Source organism: Artemia sp. Qi Xiang Cuo, chromosome 4 (genome assembly GCF_049724085.1).
Source record: "Artemia sp. Qi Xiang Cuo chromosome 4, ASM4972408v1, whole genome shotgun sequence".
NCBI lineage: Eukaryota > Metazoa > Arthropoda > Branchiopoda > Anostraca > Artemiidae > Artemia > Artemia sp. Qi Xiang Cuo.
Window position 1 is genome coordinate 72,084,265 of NC_142797.1, and position 20,768 is coordinate 72,105,032.

The 20,768-nt window shown below is 33.6% G+C and overlaps 1 protein-coding gene across 2 annotated transcripts in view; it reads left to right on the forward strand.

Annotated features, from left to right (window-relative positions):
* Positions 1-20,768, forward strand: part of pch2 (pachytene checkpoint 2 protein) — a 69,374-nt gene that overhangs the window by 13,125 nt on the left and 35,481 nt on the right. Inside the window, exons 2-3 of one of the 2 annotated variants that reach the window (XM_089087656.1) lie at positions 4,796-4,973; positions 13,344-13,484. In XM_089087656.1, the coding sequence (XP_088943782.1) occupies positions 4,796-4,973; positions 13,344-13,484 (319 nt within the window). Of the gene's footprint in view, positions 1-4,795; positions 4,974-13,286; positions 13,485-20,768 lie in introns of both variants that reach the window. The other variant, XM_089087655.1, reaches the window with a different exon arrangement.

Sequence of the window (20,768 nt, forward strand, 5' to 3'; positions counted from 1 at the left end):
TGGACCTTGGAGGGACGCCCCCGCCCCTTAGCTATGCTGGCCTTATCTTCTGAAGCATCCATCTTTCATAATTATATTCGACTACTGTCATCACTGTAGCTTCCAGTATTCTAATCTTGGTTTGCAGACTTATCCTTTCTACTGCTGCTCACTGTTTTCGGCTGTGAGAAAACACCTTGCTATTCTACTTCTTACATCTTTACTGCATCCACCATCTTTACTAATAATATTACCCAGGTAAGTGAAGCTATCCAATTATTGATATTCTTGTTAACTTACATCTTTACACTCTATTATTCCTGTTCTAAGCAACTTGGTCTTCTGAACATTAACTTTCAAGCTTAATCTTGCATCCAGAACTCTCAAAACCTCACAAAATTCTTTTTTTTTTGCTGGCATTATATCCAAGACACCCAATTGATCTACATAGTCAAAGCCTAGGAATGTTTTACCTTCCCATTTGATTCCTTGCTCTCCCGTAGCCTTTACTGTGTCCCTTTGGAAAAAGTGCATCAAAATCATCCACACAAATGGGGATAAAAACAGTCTTGCTTACCTCCTAGTGCAATACCACACCAACTACTAACCTTATTTCCTACTTTAACTATTGCAATATTGTATAGCATAGAATAGGACTAGACTATATAGTAGGCTATAGACTATTGTATAGAATAGGACTTTCATTAGGCATACTCTCTCAGCTAAATCAAACCCTTTTCATAACATATAAAAAACTGAGGACTAAAGGGTAATATGATTCTGGCACTTCTCAATTTCTAATCTAAGAGTAAAAGTTTGGGTATACATCCTCTTCTCTTCCCAAAACCATGATGTTCTTCTCTTATATCTTTATCTCTAGCATCTCTAAGTCTAAAAATATCTTCCTAGTTATAAGCTTCCTTCCTAGCAACCATATTGAAGAAACTCATTTCAACCCTTGGACATGGGGTCAAAATATTCATTAGTGGTTTGGGTTTCACTGTCTTACAAAAAAAAATCCCTATTGTTTGTGATTCTAAGGGCATTAAGGAGAAATTTTCAGAAAACGTTGAGGGGATGTTGAATTAGATTAAAACCCACTACAAGTTTAGGTTAGATTGAACCTCAACAGCCTGTATGCAGGCTGTCAAAAGGGTATATTAGTAGGATATCCAGAACATTTTAGAGTCGTAGATTGGTATTTTCAGAGAATGTTGAGGGGCATTACTATTTCTAAGGCTAATGTTATTAATGTAGAACTTTTAGAGACTGTTTAGGGAGACCTTGAGCTGAATCAAAACACTATGTGCCTGCAGGTTATCAACAAAGTGGATCCCAGAAGTAGATTAAAGTATTAAGATGTAACTACCAGGACGTGAGGAGGGGATGTTGAACTAGACCAAAAAGGCACAACGTGAATACTATTAATGCTTCTACTACTAGCACTACTGATGCTACCACTAATTTTACTCACAATGGTCCTACTTTTACTTCTGCTTCTATTGCTACTGTTATTGCTAATGCTAAGGGTATTAGTAAAACTATCAAGGAATTGCAAGGGCATTGTTGAGCTAGATAAAACAAACCCTTTACATGTGGGCTATCAAAATGGTGTATTAGCAATTTCCCTGCAACACCTTAGGGTGTAAACTTTCAGAGGTACTGCTATTACTACCTCTGCTTTTACTATTGAGCTAAATCAAAAGTATGTACATGCATCCAAGTTGTCAAAATAGCATAGATACAATGTCTTAGGAACATAAAAGAGTATTGAATTTATTTTTCAGAGAAAATTGAGGTGTGTAGCTAAATCAAAATATACTATGTGCATTCATATTTTCCAAAGGGTGAATATTATTAAAAATTGTTTAATTTTTTTCCAACATATGAATGGTAAACTGAAATCTTGATTCTTATAGAGAAAAACTGGAACGATTTGAAAAATGCTTTTCTTAACCAATGAAAAAGACTGTGTCAATTACGAACAAACTGAAATTATTAGAAAAAAATTTGCAAAAAAAAGTTTTTCAGAGAAAAGTAAAGAGCTAAAACTCAACCAAAGATAGGAAGAAATAAAGTCAATTCATTTTACTTATATAAAACTACCATAAATCACCATCAATAAATACTTGAAACCCAAAACAAACTGAAATTAAAATAAATAACCAAGTCATACTAAAAACAAGCAAAAACTAAGAGGAGTAGGGCTGCTGTCCCCCTTGCCTTCTAAGGATCAGAATATGACTTGTACTTTACAAAAAACAATCCGTATTTTGAGCTGTGTTTTTATTTCTCATAATATCGAAAAAAAAGAAAAAAATCACCATAATAACCAATATTACTGGAAAAAAAAATTAATGTTGATTGGCATATATATACTGATATTGGACTGATCTCTGGTAGGGAGCAATTCTCCTACCAGATGCACATCTGCTTGAGGCTCCCCTTCTTCAAATGCCTGCATATGCCCAGTGTTATATACCTATGCTCAAATGTTTGCCCAGTGCCCTATCCCCAATACCCAAGACACATATGCCCAGTATTTCTATACCTAGCTACAAAAACCCCAAATAACATATTTTTAGCTGCAATCATGAGGATAATCTGTGTCCAATACAGACATTAAAACAAACAGACAATACAGACGTTAATTATGTTTAAAACACTTTTTCCATGAAAGAAGTTTTTCAAAAAAAATAAAGAGCTACATTTAACCAAAGATGAGCAGAAATAAAGTCAATTAGTTTTTCAAGTGTAGAAATATCGTTTTGACTCTTAGAAAGGGCCTTAGAGCTTCTGATTTCCAATCGAATAAGCCCCTCCAAAGTTTATTCAACTACCCCTTTATAAAAACCTTATATATTAAGAATTGACAACTATTATAACTTATTGCCCTTGTCCTGAAGGCTGTGGAGGAGGGGACTGTCATCCCCAAAGACATAATTACTGGACCTTTTTAACTATGCTGGACAGAATGGCTATCTCCAAATTTGGTTGGATGTGGTTTAGGGAAATGATAGGGGTGGATTGGGGGGCTGGTTGCCTTCCATTCACTTTTGACTCTTAAACAGGGCATCAGAACTTCCGATTTCCAATTGAATCAGTCCCTTTGTAGTTTCTACGACGAGTCCTCGGATGCGAAGTGCCTTGGTCAGAAGATACAAAGAAACAAATAAATAATACATTGTGCTAACATTGTTCTTTACTTAGGCAGCGCTTTGTGCAATTAAGAGTGCTTATTGTATTATTGTATCCAAGTTAAATACAATGGCAATAGAAGGTCAAAATTTTAGTTTTTGATTGGGATGACATGGTATGAACACCATTGAGACCTACAGAATTAACCAAACTTGGAATTTTTTAATTCTAGTGAGTCAGCTGCTACTTGAAATAGTATGTATCAGCTTCTGCTGGGAAAACAGCTTGAAATTGTAGATAATATTTTACAGGCTGTCAATGATCCTGATTATGTTGGGAATTTTTTTTTTCATAGATGGTACTGGTAAAACTTTTGTGCCACATTCTGTATTGTGAAAATCACAAAGTAAAATGTATGGTTTATGCAGGAATAATATGGACTTTATTGACATTTGGTGTAACCATACACAAGACCTTTGGCTTTAAACTTGAAAGTTCTGCTTTCCTCAAATTCAGTTTCTAGCATAAGACTTGTTTCAAACAAAGCTTTAGAATTAGCTCAAGTAGAAGTTCTCTCACTTGACAAAGCACTGATTTTTACCAAGACTGGCTTACAAAGTATGGATCAGATGTTGCAATCCATTGCAAATCTAAACTTGCCATTTGGAGGGAACATTCCTGTTGCTAGAGGTGAATTCCGACAGTGTTTACTAGTTCAACTCCAAAGCAACCACAACGAAACACTTGAATTGTCAATACAAAAAAAGTCATCTTTGGAAGAATTTGAAGTATACGTCCTTAAAAAAATACACACACATGGAAGACCATAATACAAGGAATTTCCAAAATTCCTTTCTCTCTGCTTGGATTCAGTTAGCTTTGCAAGTCAGCTTTTTCAGTCTTATGTAACCTATGATGGTAAAAGTTATAGTTAGGCTAAGTTAGATTAGGGCTATTAGGTTAAATTTGGTTCCAAATATTAGAAATGGGTTAAAAACCTCACCCAAGCTAACCTAAACGAACCTATCCTTGTCTAATCTAATCTAACCTAAACTGCCATCATCAAACCTTGCATTAAATTGAAAAACATTGACTGGCAACAGTAACCAAATCTAAGGAGAAAAAAAAACGTATTTTGCACATTCACTGGTGTATATTGACATTAACCAATTTGCGGACAGTTACCATAACATATATATATATATATATATATATATATATATATATATATATATATATATATATATATATATATATATATATATATATATATATATATATATATATATATATATATATATATATATATATATATATATATATATATGTATATATATATAGTATATATATATATATATATATATATATATATATATATATATATATATATATATATATATATATATATATATATATATATATATATATATATATATATATATATATATATATATATATATATATATAATATAATATAATGTGTATATGATATGATTGAATGTAGTGCAAAATCGCAAGTCATAAAGGTTAAGCTCTGAAGCCATTCTTGATTCCTAATCTCCACTCTGATTTTGTGAAAACAAAAAGGCCTAAATGGGCTAGCGCTCAAAGAAGAAGACAAAGAAGAGTTGATTGAATATATCATTGTCTTCTGTCACATAACTATGTTTTTTTGCAGCTTTGAAGAAAGGAAACAGAAGATTATTCAGCATTTAAAAAGCAGTATCAGTTCCCTTGAAAGTATAACCAGAGCAGAATTTTACCTGGACAAAACGATTTTAGGAAGTTTAGATTTTGAACTTGATTACCTTCAATGTTTTGTTACTCCTTTGAAGTCTTTGAAGCTGGGATCAGAGGTAAGAATTGAAGAAGGTCTTTGCGAATTTATTATGAAAAATAATTTTTCTCTCAAATATTTTCAATCAATAATTTTGCTTATTTCAGCTCTAACAAATTAATCATACACTTAAAATTAGACAAAAAAAAAGAGTTATAGTTTTGGATTGAGACAGTGTATTTAAGAAAATTCTTATACCCGTTTCCAAATAACTCGGCTTCGTCTCTGGAAGATGAAGTGTAACAGAGAAGTGTAACGTCTACAGTGTAAAAAGAGAAACAAAAATTTAAATAGATTAAACAAATTAACACACAATGGCAATAAACATAAGATGAGAAAATACACAACCACTATACAAAGAAAAAACAAAAGGAACTAACACGTGATAAACTATTGTTGATATCTTTTAAACAAATCTGAATTTGGCAATCATACATAGGCTTGTTTTCCTATAAGATAAATGGCTTTTATGTACATTTTAAGAAATTGAGTATGTTGGCACTGTTGAAAATATGAGAGGGCTATTTAGAAAGTAGGGAACGTTTTGTTATAAAGCAAAAACTAGGTACAGGAAAAATATTTTATTATATACACCTGAAAGAGTGACTAAAATGCTACTTTTCTAAATAGTCACCAAACAAATTAAGGCACTTATCTTAGTGGTGGACAGGCTTCGAAATTTCTTCATCATAGAAATCCGCCGCTTACGATCTCAGCCGCTCAGTGACGCACGCTCGGAGCTCGTCGTCGTCATCAAAACGCTGTGTCGCTAGCCAGTTCTTCATCTTCGGGAAAAAGTGAAAATCATTCGGTGCTAGGTCGGAACTGTAGGGTGGATGTGGGAAAATATCCCATTTGAATGAGTCCCACGAATCCTCTCATCAACTTTGGCAAGAAGATCGTCTGTCACAATGGTCCGGCGTCCACTCCTCTCTTCATCATGCACGTTGGTTTGGCCATTTTTAAACCGGATACACCATTTTCGCACTGAACTTTCATTCATTACTTCGTTGCCATACACTTCGCACAGTTGCCGATGAATTTCTATCGTTTTTTTGCTAACAAAAACTGTATTACGGACCGCACTTCACAACTTGGAATATTGGGAAAACGGGCAGCGCGGAGATTTTCTCGTTCTCACGACTGGATTCCGACTGAAGCTACGAGCACGCGCATACCAAAACATGCGTGATCACCGCGTGTCTAGTGGCGTCAGACGGAAACGTTCCCTAGTTTATGAATAGCCCTCGTATAATTGACTATGTCATTTGCAGTTGAAAGTCGCTACTCAAATACATGGTAGAAAACGCAGTAGCAAAACAGCAGTTTGAACCAACACTTTTTTCGGACTTCGTTAACCAGTGTAAATCTAATAGCCTGCATCTGAACGAGCTGAAATCGAAAGTTCTACGTTTCAACCCGCTCAAACGAGATATTACAATACCAGATGCTCCCTTTCCAACTGTTTCGTCCGCGACAATACTAGGCCTGACTTTTACAAGCGATTGCTCGTTTAAAAGGACACTACTCAATCCAAAGTTTAACGAGTACGCGAAGGCTGGGTTTCTCAGATCGTCAGCTCTTACTGGCTTACACGACATACATCAGGCCAATCCTTGAATATTGTTGTCCTGTCTGGGGTCCCCAAGCACAAAACACTGTCAGAGGAATATATGTCAGAGGAACTAGAAGATGTTAAAAAACATGCTACTAAAATAATTCTTGGACCCAGGTATGAGAGTAACGAGCATGCCCTTGTGGTTATGAGCTTGCCCACTTTGTTTGCCCGAAGACACGACTTGATAATGATATTTGGGAAATCACTCATGTCAAGCGAGAAACATCGCTCAATTCTTCCTCCAACCGCACCGACCCCCAAACTCACCAGGCATCAGAACAGACTGCAACCTGTCAAGTCCCGAACAAACAGACTTGCAAATTCCTTCGTACCATATTTTATTAGTGTATTAAATAAGTGTTTTTTTGTTTCTTAAATGATTGTGAAAATAGCATAATTTAGCGTTCAGTTTTGTTTGCTACGAAAGCTATTTGATTAAAGGAATACGAATACGAAAGATAATAAATTGATAATTGGGTAGCATTGATGTGCATGTACAGATAAATAATTATTGAGTCATTGATAGAAGTTTAACATCTTGACTGAAGCTCTTGCATTCATAGTATATGCATAATTTTTACCATGCAACAATTCACCCTATGCGATTTCAAACAAGGTTAGATCTTAAAATTTCTAAAATGAAGGATTTTTATTCCTTCATTTAAAATTTCTATCATGGATTTTTATTTCAGTTTAAATGTTGTCCTTCCAGCACTAGAACTGTTGCTTTTCTCTACAAACTAAAAAATGGCCCGTAGGTTTAGTTTTTTAATTATTCACTTTATTTAAGTTTGCTACTCTTACAGTACCAAGGAATGTAAAAAAGAAATATGATCCTCTAAATCAGGTAAGTGGAGAATTACCCAACCATATAAGTCTTAAAACAATTTAGGAAAATTCGAGAACTTAATTTTCAATGTAAAAGACGTTTGATGCATGTATGCTGTTCTAACACTCAGCGGGATCCAAGTTTGAAAGTAAAGAACAAGTGCAAAAAAATCAGCAGAAAATGAACAAAAATAGATGTATCATCATGAAGCTCTAGGAAGTGTAACTTCCCTGATTGCTGTAGCAAATGACAAGCTGCAATTAATTGGCAGTAAACTAGCTAAAAAAAAAGAGAAAAGGGGGATTGAATGACAAAAATAATGTAATAATATAGCCATATCATCTTGTTACCAAATAGCAATTGAAGAGAAATGTATATGTAATTGAATAGCTAAAAATCTAAGCTACTCGTTAGTATGTTTTAATATTAATATTATTGATATTGTTCAAAATTAAACACTTCAAGGTATTTGTTAATTAAATTGCTCGTTTCCCTTTTTTGTCTCTTTTGTGTTTCGACTTTATTTCACATATTAATTAATCGTTATTTTCTTCTGATTCTTCAAATATGATTTTTTTTTAAAGTAAATTTTTATCATGTAAATCACGAAAATTAAATTCATTTTTTTTTATTAAGATAAGCATTGCCAAATTACTGGATTGGTTTCCGGTAAATTTTTTTCACGGTTCAGTATGGCAGCATGGTTAAACTTTGGGCAAGACAAATAATCTTTATAATTTTGAAACTAAGAAGAAGAAAAAATTGTGGAAAACCCCAGTTTTCAGGTATAAATAGACCTAAGATAAAGAGAGCAGCCATAATAAATAGAGCAGCCATAAAGATAAATAGAGCAGATAATAAATAGAGCAGCCATAAAGATAAATAGAGCAGATAATAAATTGAGCAGCCATAGGGCAAGAAAAGTTTTTATTTTGGTTTCCTTGGTACTTATATGTTTACCTGTTTTATATAAAACGTTCTTGTTTTAATAAAAGCCAGTCTGCATTTAGCAGATTCTGCAAATCTGCCATCTTGCAGAAAAAGCAACGTCGAAGGTTGTATTATCTGCAAACTGCCAATACGGAGCCGGAAAAGAAGTCCCCATTGAAATAAAATTTGTAGATTGGTGGTGCAGATTTGCAGAATCTGCCAAATGGAGACTGGCTTTAAGCTGTATTTCTCATCTTGTTCTATCTCGTTTTTAAATAATTGGGAATAATCTAGCTTTGCTACTGCAATAAATCTGGCTATTCCTCGTCTTTTAAGTATATACCGTGGCACGTAAAGCAAAAATTGCAAATGATGAAGTAGACCTTTGAAGTTATCACTTCTTAAGCTTTATGATCCCTGTGAAACATGTAATTTTGTGACAAGCCTAAAGCTGTAACTGATACCAAAACGGATTCATCAATTTTAGAAGGTTTGCCTGTAACTGAACCCCCGTTTAACTGAATCACCGTACAACTGAACCTTTGTGTAACTGAACCTTCGTTTAACTGGACCTCCATGCTACTCAATCCCATTTAACTGAACCCTAGTTCAACAGAACTCTCGTACGACTCTACCCATATCTAACTTGAACTCTCTTTTAACTGAACACCCGTTTAACTCAACCCTTATGGAGCTCATTTCTCATCTTAATCAAGTCTTGTTTGACTCAACTCTACCCAAGGCTTAAGAATAAGTTTGAACTATCGCTGATTAGAAGCTCAGAATTTACTTCTCGCTTCGTTTGCATTTTCTATAACTCGAAATAATTTTGCGGTTATATTTCACATGTGTAAATCAAAGTAACCTGAAAATTACCTGAAAATTACTCGAAATTCAGTAGATCAGTCGTCATTTAATCTTGACTTTACCTCCTACCTCCTTTACCTTTACTAACCAAAACGGTTATCTCTGAGTCTTGAAGTTTTTTCAAAGGACCCCTGTTAGTCGAAACCCTGGTATGCAGATTGCAACATGTAAACTTCAATTTGTATTAGTTTTTTTTAACATATTTTTGTACTAGATTCTGTTAATGTTCAAGTGTCTATTAAACTAAATTTATTATTGACATTTTAAGGTCAAGTCTTGATATTTGAAGTCTTGATATGTCAAGTTTATAGTAGCCTACACTAATAAAATTATTCTTAGCTTTGTAATGGCTGTAAGGAGTAAATTTAGCGATTTTGTATCTCTGTAACTTGAATTTTCATTTGGCTTTAGGTTTAATTTTATGTAGAATGACCTCTATACAACTCGAACTGTACATAACTCGAAGAAAATTCATGGTCCCATGAATTTCGAGTTAGCTGGAGTCGACTATATGAGCTTTTCAGTCAGTACTCAGGTAAGGATTTGTCAAGGCGCAAGTGAAAACTGATTTTATACCCGGTTCCCTAAGCGCTTTCAGTTTGACTTTTAAAATTACATAAAACTATTTTGTTTGGGCAGTTCCGCACAAGACCAACCAGGAAATGACACAGTGTTAAAGATTCTGAAAAAAAACTGATAGGTTTTTTCTCTGTCTTGGTTATAACAAGCCCTAAAAATTTCCCAGTGATTTTCTGTTTTTGGCTTTAAAGCCGTTCATAATTTTGACGATTTTGACTTAGTTGTGATAAGGAAAACAAGTACTAAAATTGGTTCTCTTTTGAAAATAATGTTGATTGTATTTATAAATTGATTTAAATCGAACTTTTGATTGTTGTAAACACCTATATGAAGAATTAGAAAAATAGTTTGAATATCTAGATCAGTGGTTCCCAACCACTGATTGCTTGCCCCCCCCCCCTTTCTTGACCAGTTTTTATTATTTTTAACTCTTTTATTTATTTTCCGTAGTTTAATTGCTTACACTTTCTTAGTATCCCTTTTAATTTAATTGCATTTAGGCCTCGTTCTAAGTTTAGTTTGACCATTTTTTAATGCATTTATGTCTCGCTCTAATTTTAGTTAGACCAATTTTCGTTTTTTTTAATTTTTTAATTGACTTTTTACAGTTTTAATTATTGACTTTTAAATGATGTTTATTAGGGTTTTCTCTATTTCGTTGTTGTTCTTTGCATTTTTAGTGTAACCATTTATTTGTTGTCGACTCCAAAGTCCGAATTCGGCCCTTTGTGGGCTTGTGATAGCGATTTTTTTGAAATAAATATCTTATCTTATCTTACCAATTGTACCTAGGCATTTCTAAAATGCCCCACTCGTGATATTTAAATTTTGTTATTCAAAATTTTACATGAATTCACCTGAAGGAAGCTTAAAAGGCTATTAACTTGGTATATTTTTTCGGGTTGTCCTCTAGACATATTTTATACTAATGGAAAATATTGTCTGAATACAACACTTGTTATACAATGTATAACATCTTTGCAATGCTGTCTTGTATCTTTCTGGCTCTTTAAATGTAGTAGAATGTTACGTCATTCGCGTTATTTTTTTTTCTAAAATTAAGGCCATGCTAAACTATAGTAAGCCGAAGGGTGCACGTCTTGCCCATGACTCATCAAAATATTGATGGGACATACGGCTCCAATGTTTTATTATTTATTTATTATTATTTTTCCCAAGAGCACTTCATATGGAAGGGGTCGTCGTAAAAACTTCAAAAGGGGTTAATTCGATTGGAAATCGAGAGTTTAGTGCCCTTTTTAAGGGTCAAAAGTGATTGGAAGGCAACTAACACCCCTTTCACGCCCACCATTTCCCCAAACACATCCAATCAAAATTTTGAGATAGCTATTTTTTCTACGTAGTGTATTTCCAGATAAAAATTATGTTTTTGAGGAGGACACTCCCCCCACAGCCCTCAGGGCAAGGGTTGTAATTTATGCCCTCAGGGCATATAAGCTTTTTATAGAAAACGTTGTCATAGAAACTTCATAAGGGGCTTATTCGATTAGGAAGTTAAAGGGCTAGTGCCCTTTTTAATAGTCGAAAGTGATTGAAGGGCAACTACCCTCCCCCCCCCTCTCACGCCCACCTTTTCCCCAAACATACCCAATCAAAATTTTGAGATAGCCATTTTGTTAATCGTAGTTGAAAATTCTGGAAATTATGTCTTTGAGGATGATAACCCCCCCCACACACACACAGCCCTCATGGCAACGGTTGTTAGTTGTGCCCTCGGGGCAAATAAGATTTTATAGAAAGCGTTGTCGTTGAAACTTCAAAAAGAGCTCATTCGTTTGGAAATTTAAATGGCTTGTGTCCTTTTTAATAGTCGAAAGTAATTGGAAGGCAACTAACACCCCTTCCACGCCCTCCATTTCCCCAAACACATCCAATCAAAATTTTGAGATAGTCATTTTGTTCAACGTAGTTGAACGCCTTCTCCTTGCTTTGTTCGTTATTATTTGTTCAAATCTTGAAATTTCGTTTCAAATTCAAATTAATTTATTTAACATAAAAAATACAAACAAATTTGCAGCAGCCATCTACAAAAACCCGAAGGTTTGTTTACGATGGCTGCAAAAAGTTTCAATCTTATACACACTATACCTTATTTTTATGGAAATTGAAATACAAGTTGAGCCTACTGAGTGCAAGATAAACTTAAAAGAAACTAACAAATTGAAGCTTAACCAATCATGCTGAAAAATTGATTGTATTATATTACTAGGAACAAAAAAAAAACTATTGGAGAAAATTTTACATGTCACCCAATAAGATAAAAGTTGAATATCGAAAGAAAGTTCCCTCAAAAGACCCAAATGCTTGTCATACAAAGGCATTTGATGCATATAATGTGTGGTGCAATGGTCTTGCTACTACTACTGAGACTCTCTGCAGCCCCACACCTCTGAGCAGGGTTTCCACAACGGTCAGTTCCTAAAGTGCTACAATCGCCCAAATTTACGTACTACACAGGTTTTTGATGCTACAGTCAAAAAATTGAATGTAATAGTGCTAAAATGGCACTTTTGGGCTAAAAATGGCAACTATGAGCACGTGCTGTTGTGCTATACATAATAAAATAGTGCTAAAATAGCCCTGTCGGGCTACAGGTGGCAACCCTGCGTCTGAGGCCAACACAGCTGTGCCTGCTCCTCCCATGCTCTTATCTATTTAGAGTTTCAGTGTTTATACCCCTCCGATGAAGTTTCAAATTTCTTTAAATCTTTCTGTATGCCCTATTACTACTCTATTGTGGTATATAACAATGTTACGATAAAAAGGGTATTGTTACCTGATCTACGGCTACCAGTACATAGACAAAACATTACACGGACTTAAAAATTTTTGATATTGCCCCTTGTTATTAATCTTTCTGATTAACGGTAGAATTAGTGCTTTACTAAAACTTTGAAAGCCTTTTGTCATTTCATAGTCCAGTTCCTTATAAGTTTTACGATGTAGAAGCTAATGCATTTTTAAGTAGGCTATTATGCAATATTATCTATATGATGTCATGAAATCATACATAGTTCCTATAAAAAAATAGTAGTTCATTCTTTATAGTATTTTAGTTATGTCTGTAAAAATATAAATCAAAACATTACTGAACAATCATTGGTGCTTCAAGACAAAGAAGCTAATATTTGATGTGATACCATGCCATTGTCAAAGCCTGTTGAATCTAAGAAAAGAGAAACGAAAAAAGGTTCAAACAAAGGAACAAAAATAATAAAACTTTTTACTAGAACAAATGTTTGAACAATGGGTAATTTACATAATTCAGGATCATGATGGGAGTTATGATGATCCTGAAGACACACTTATTAGACCTTTCAAAGTTACAAAAAAATTACTCTCCTAAATTATTGGATCCAAGATCATTATTACTATAATGCTTTTTCGTATTTTTATATTTATAGGTCAAATTTCGTATTTTTATATTTATAGGTCAAATTTCGTATTTTTATATTTATAGGTCAAATTTCGTATTTTTATTTTTATAGGTCAAATTTCCCTTCAGCACATCTTGTATATCTGCTATTAAAGTTCATTTATTTAAGCTGAGCAATGATGAAGCTGCTGAGGAATGTCTTGATGATGAGGATGAGGATTCAATAGCAGCAACTGTATGGACGGTGCCTTCTAGAGAATGGATGTGTTTATGGGACTCATTAATTTATGATGAAGGCATCAAAGAAAAAGTAGGTTTATGACAACTAAAAGAGCTTTTATGTGTGTTTTGTTAAAATTTAAATTTCCAAAGCTTAAGTATGTGTAGTACCTTTGAAACATGCAAGCACACTGAAAGGAGTAGATCTCCCATGAAATTCAATTGTGGATCCGTGTTTTTTGGGGCAGGTTGAGGAGCTAGAGTTTTGTGATAGTGACGTGTCTTAGTTCTTAATTTCCATGTTTCTATGTCAATTTCTTACAGCATTGTTTTCTGGTGGAGGAAGGTGACGTTGGAAGGGCAGGGTGGAGGAAGGAAGAGTGGAGTGCTGATAATTGATGGACATTGGGTTTATTATTACTTTTTATATTTTTATTTATCTAATATTATTTTTAATTCAGTTATTTCAATTAATTTTTGTTTTCAATTTTTTGTAGTATTTAGTATGAATAGATATTGAATATGATATTGAATTATAATAGATATTGAATTATGATGAATAGATATTGAATTGAAATAGGAATAGAATTGAATATAAATAGATATTTGAATAGAAATAGATATTGGCTGCTGGTATTTATTCTTCTTTATTTATAATATTGTTAGTTAATTAATGGAATTAACAGGGAAGCAGTTAAGTCGACTTTCGTGCGACCGCAAACCGTCATAAGTTTTTCTTTAGAGTGAAAGCCTGTGCGCGTTTCTTTTATTTTTGAATATTAAAAATAAAACTTTAACTGACGAAGGCACTCTAAGCTACTTCCCTGAATTGAAAATAGATGGCAAATAGATTTGAATAGAAATAGAATAGAATTGGATAGAAATGGATATTGAATAGAAATAGAATTGAATATAAATAGATATTTGAATAGAAATAGATACTGAATAGAAATAGAATAGAAATAGGAATAGAATTGAATATAAATAGATATTTGAATAGAAATAGATATTGAATAGAAATAGAATTGAATAGAAATCGATATTTGAATAGAAATAGATATTGAATAGAAATAGAAATAGAATTGAATAGAAATAGATATTGAATAGGAATAGAAATAGAAATAGAATTGAATAGAAATGGATTTGAATAGAAACATAAAATTTAAATGGACAGAAAGAAAAATGAAAATACTAACTCTCGTAATGCCATTTTATAAGATTTGTGTGCACCTGCAGTGTTTTTTTTTTTTTTTTTTGTATCAAAATTTGTGATTCCATAACTCACAAACTAAAAAAAGAGGTTCCTAAAATTAACCAATAAGAGGCGCCTTGTTTTCCATTGTAGCTTGTGGCAGTATTGTTCTTTTCCAAGATTAGAGAGAGGTTGGTGATAATTTAACCCTTCCTGGGTGATACCAAAATTGTACTTAAGAGTCTGATGCATTTCTGTGAAAAATCTCTTCCTCGGTTCTTTTTATGAAAAACAGAATTTGGATATCAATAGATACATCCAAAGAATTTATTTTTATGCTGATTCCAAATATACGAGATTCATTAAATTTTGTGTTACCTATCAAAGCTAGTAGCTTAAGAAAGTTTGTCTGATTTTTCAAAAAGGTGGAAATGTTCCCAAAAATTCAAGAAATCTTAATGAAAAGTGAAACATAACATTCGGCGTATCATAAAACCCTACTGTAGAGGTTTCAAGATCTCATATTTAAAAATGTGGAATTTTGTTGTTTTTTGTTTGCCGGAAGAAAGATCATGGATACGTGTATGTTTTTGTGTTTGTTTGTCCCAGGGGTGATTGTATCGAACCAATGGTCCTAGAATATCCGGAGAAGGTTTATTCGAACGGAAATTAAAATTCTAGTGCCCTTTGAAGAGACCAAAATGATTGGCCGTCATATTGGAACTTTAGAAACCATCCAAAAGGTTGTAACAGACATTCTAAAGACCATTAAGGTTGAAGACTTCCAGTGCTGCAACGAAGAGTGGGAACAACGTCTCCATTGGTGTTTAGCTACCCAAGGGAACTACTTGAAGGTTTGAATTTAATAGAAACTTTTTTCAGAACAAAAAAATCAGTCTCATTACTTTTCTAGCGCACCTCGTATATAGCTAGTTTACCATTGAAAACCACATTCTCTGCTCTTGCAAATAGAGCAGAAAATATAAACGATGAACAAATTGAAAAAGAGAATTTTTTTAGAAAAAGAACCGGGGAAAAGATTTTTCAACTAAATGTATCAGATTCTTAAGAATGATTTTGGTGTCATCACATAAGGGTTAAATTATCGACAATCCTTCCCTAATCTTGGAAAAGAATAATATTGTCATAGGCTACAATAGAAAACAAGGCGCCTCCTAGGGATTAATTTTAGGAACCTTTTTTTTATTTTGAGAATTATGGAATTACAAATTTTGATAAATAGTCTTTCAATAAATAATTAATTAGTGCAACTCGAGCTAAGCATATTTCTCCTAAAAAACCGCTGCAGGTGCTCGAAAATCCCATAAAATCTGATTCTTTACGCTCGTTAAGTGGAAACTTAAACAGCCACATACATCTTAAAAATTAGGAGAAACTGGAAATTCAGTTTTTAATGAAAAAGACATCCATACGTAGTTGTTAAGATTTTGATTGTTTGAGGGGAGGTTGGAAGAAAGGGAAAAGATTTTTCTTTCAGTCTGGGTGTAAAAAATCAATCTAGAATCATGTCTAGTTAACAGAGAACTATCAAATGATAGGCGGCTTGACGAGTTTAAATCTAAACTTTAAATATATTTCTTTGTATAATCTCAGCCTCTGTAATATAGAACAATCATTTATGTTCAAAAATAGATATCGCGTGACATATCATTAGAAAGCTCTTGACTGTCAATTTCAACTATAATTATTTTGACTTGAGGCTCCAGAACAGGAACGGGATTTGTTATATTTCTTCTTTGGTAGGTATGGTGGCATCCCAAGGATTTTTGGGAATAAGAAGTCATTTCGTTTAGGAGAGACCTTAGTTCAAGATGTCTTTTTCCCTATCCGAATTATTCTTGATCTAATGAGGAGGCTTTTTAGAGCCTATTCAGAGGAGGTGAGAGGTTTAAAGAAAAAGAGATTTTATTTAGATGTTTCAGTCTGGTGTGGAAATTCATACTAGAATCATTTCCAGTCGATAGTTTTCTGTCCATTTTCAATTTGATTGGCTTAAAGCTAAAGACCAGTAAGGGTGTTTAATTTATGCTTATATCAAGGACTGTAAAACTGATGTATTGTAAAGTCAATAAAATTTAGCCTAATGGTGATCGAAATAGTTATTTAGGAAAGTATCTTTTTGTTGTGACGGGGACCTTTTTCAAGGCTATATTAGGTTTATTCTATATAAAAATGGAATTTGTTCTTTTCTTGCCTTGTCTGTTGATTGTATTCTATCATCTGATTGTCTTCTAACCTTAAAATGTTCAGTTATATTTAAAGCCGTACCCAGGATTTTTTTTCGGAGGGGGTTTTACTAAAAAAAATTTGGGGGGGGGGGGTGTTACATAAATAAACCTCAAAAACGCATACAAAATTTGTTTACATCCATTTTGTTACGTTTTTACGAGTCAGACAAACATTTCAGGGAGGGTTCAAACCCCCCTAAACTCCCTCCCCCCTCTGGGTACGGTCTTGGTTCAATTTGATTACTTGTGTTTATCCTTCTTACATGAAATCAGTTTCATGTAAGCTTTTAGAGTAGTGTGACAGTGTGAAAATGTCCTTGACAAAAAATAGATCAGTTTTACAATCCTTGACGTAAACATAATTTATAGATTCAAAAAAAGAATCTAGAGTATGTATTCTCTTAAGATAAATGACATTCTGTAACAATGAATAATTGTTTACAAAAGAAACTTGTTTTTGATAAGAATAGTGAAACGCTCCTATCCTCTCTCCCTTCTCGAGTAAAAACTAGCTTTGTTGCTTCTTGACTGTGCAAAACTGTTATTTCTCCTTTTGAATGCTTTCTCTTGCCTTTCCTATCAAGTTTCCTAAGTCCAAGTTTCCCGTCTGTGCTGTATACAATTAGTTTTGTAGTGCCATCAACTCTTTGACGATATTTTGCTTGTACTGACAGTTAGGATTTTTTCTTATAAAGAAGGTGGAGGATTTTTTTTAGAAAGAGCTTGAGAGAACTCTTTTGTCATACCATCTGCTGAGTGGTCATCAAGGATGCTTAATAACATTTCATGTTGAGGAGAGGGGGACAAATATTTTTCAAGACGGAACATTTTTTTAATGGTTTATAACCATGTTTTAGTCAGAAATTTCATTTTGCTGAATTTTGTTATATATTTTACTGTTCTGAATCTTTTTGGTCTTCTAAAAGAGGGGCTGGGTACTCTCTCGCGCTTGCCAATAGTGCTCACTTTTTCTAAGTGTTGTTTTTATTCTTTATTAGTTTCTAAGCCGCCAATCCTTACTTTCTTTATTAAGGGTTCAATGCTAAGATTTACATCCTGGGTTTACAGAACGGAGATTTTACTATTAAGGAAGTAATTTAACCTTGTTGCGTCTACTCTGTAAAATGTTGTATGTGTGTATGTGTGTTGTATGTGTTGATACTGCGTTGTTGAGGTTGTAAAAGTAAGTTGTTGTGTTTTATACATCTGGAACTATTATTCGTTTTAAGGTGCGGCTGCTATTTATCTTGTGTTGGGTTGCTTTGTTAAAGATCTTTTATATTCTCTTGTTTTGTGTGTTTTTTTATATCTTGATTTGCATATATTGAGATCTGTAGGTTTGTTCTCGCTTGAGTTCCCTGTTTTGGAGGAGTGATAAACTCCTTCCTGTGACTTCCGTGCGTGGTTGCAAGTGATAAATTCTTCTTTTTTGATTTTGAATTTCCCGTGTTGGGGTTTAGGTTGATTAGTTGCATTTATTTACCAATGCGGGCTTTTATTGATTTGATTTTGAGGTTTTGTGCGGCTTTGCTCACATTGAGTCGTACATGTTGAATAGACTTTGCTATGCCAACTGCGTTTAGTTCAGGTGTATTGAGTTTCTTTCTTGAATATTCCTGGGTTTAGATAACTTAAATTGATTATCCTGTTTTTTTTTTGATTTTACATGGGTCTGTTATCTGTTAATTTATTTGGGTGGTTATACTGTCAGTTTATTATGGTTATGTCTCCCGTGTGGACTTGTTTGTGTATACTGGATTGAGCTGAAAGTGCTGATTAGCTTGCGTTTCCTTGGGTGGAGTTATGTAGAATTTGATATGTATATTGAGTTGAATTGGTCCGGATATCTATATTGATGTGTTTTGTTTGAGTTTACTGAATTTAAAATGGTTGGCACGTTGAGTTTCTTGTATTGAGCAATCTACGATGACAGTTCGGATGTGGATGTACCTTGTTTGAGTTTACTGAATTTAATGGTTGGCACGTTGAGTTTCTTGTATTGAGCAATCTACGATGACAGTTCGGATGTGGATGTACCTTGTTTGAGTTTACTGAATTTAATGGTTGGCACGTTGAGTTTCTTGTATTGAGCAATCTACGATGACAGTTCGGATGTGGATGTACCTTGTTTGAGTTTACTGAATTTAATGGTTGGCACGTTGAGTTTCTTGTATTGAGCAATCTACGATGACAGTTCGGATGTGGATGTACCTTGTTTGAGTTTACTGAATTTAATGGTTGGCACGTTGAGTTTCTTGTATTGAGCAATCTACGATGACAGTTCGGATGTGGATGTACCTTGTTTGAGTTTACTGAATTTAATGGTTGGCACGTTGAGTTTCTTGTATTGAGCAATCTACGATGACAGTTCGGATGTGGATGTACATTGATTGAGTTTTTGCATGTTTTTTTACACTGTTAGCCTTCTTCCCAGGAGTACTCCATAATTACTATTAAAAAATTGGAATTAAAGTTGAAGATAAAGATAAAATTCATAGGAAGGAGAAGAGAGCGGAGAAGGAATATGTGTAGCTGTAATAGCCTTCTTTTTATGATGGGTTCTCATTAGTATTTGAAAGACAAAACTAGGCTCGAAAAGAAATAAAAAACTCATAAGGGGATTTGAGAATGACGAAGAAGTATGCGCAATTGCTATGATGATGTATCATTAATATTCAAAAATAAAATTAGAATACAAAAGAAAGATAAAAATTAGACCTAAAAAGAAAGATAAAGTTCATGAGAGTATATAGAGGTTAAAACAGATGAATGTGTAGATCTATCTCCCGTGTTGCTAAGATAGGGATGAGGTATCATTAGTCGCTGCTCACCGCTAACAATTGATTTTCCCTCTTGTGCCAGATGCGTCAGTCTTCACGAGATGGATCGGGTTTTCGCACGAGCGAAGAATGTATGCAAAATAAAACTACCCGCTAGAAACCGGCCATGAAAAATCCTTTTTACCTGGAAAGCCAGGTCTTCTACATTGGAAAATGTTGTTGGAAAAGAAGAATATGTTTTTGACTGACAAACTCCTAACGTAGGGGTTTAATGTCGTAAATCTTATATCTGGTCAGTTAAGGTTCACAATAATATCTTCAGGAGGAAAAATCTGTCTTGAAAGTGTTAATTTTTGAATACGAATGATAGGGATCTGCAAGATATGTGAATCCCGCAGGAAATTCGTGTTCACATTACTTCTAGTAAGAATATATTACGAAATTCGTAATATATTCTTAACAATAGAACAGTAAAGAATAAAGGTTAGGAAAAAATAATATGCATATATATGGATATCATTTTCTTTTCGCAAAAGTGGTTTTTCTGTCGTTGGTTCGATGTAAAGCAAAAAGAAAAAAGGCTAGAAAGTAAAATTAGTATCAATAAATAGATTTTTGTAATTAAATCTATTTTCTGATGCTTAAATGCCTTTTTTTCTTTTTTTTTACGTGTATTTCTTTCTCTTATCAGTTTCCAATATCCTTTTTTGTAGCTGGTATCATGCTGCTGTCAGCTAAAAAAAATGGTGTTTTCTTTTTTAGTGAACGGTTTCCTCTCTTATTAGTTTCTCAGGTACTTGTATGATATACCCCCTACCCCTCAAACTGTTAATTCATCGACGCATTATAGAACCGTTTTTTTTCGTTTGTTCCTTTCAACATAGCATGGGCCATGCTAAGTTTGATTATATATTATCTCATATTTTGTTAGGATTGAGCGTTAGAGTAACATATTAAAGGATATTAGGTAGGGGGGAAGTTGTTTTTTTTTCATAATGACCTTGCTTCCTCTTTTTCATTTTCCTATACTTTTTGTTGTAGCAAAATTTAAAAAGTTCAGCGAGATTTGCGCTTTAGTAACAAATAAGGAATTCAATTAGTTAGCCAAATAAGTAATTTATTTTAGTTGTAACTAAATAATTTATAACTAAGTA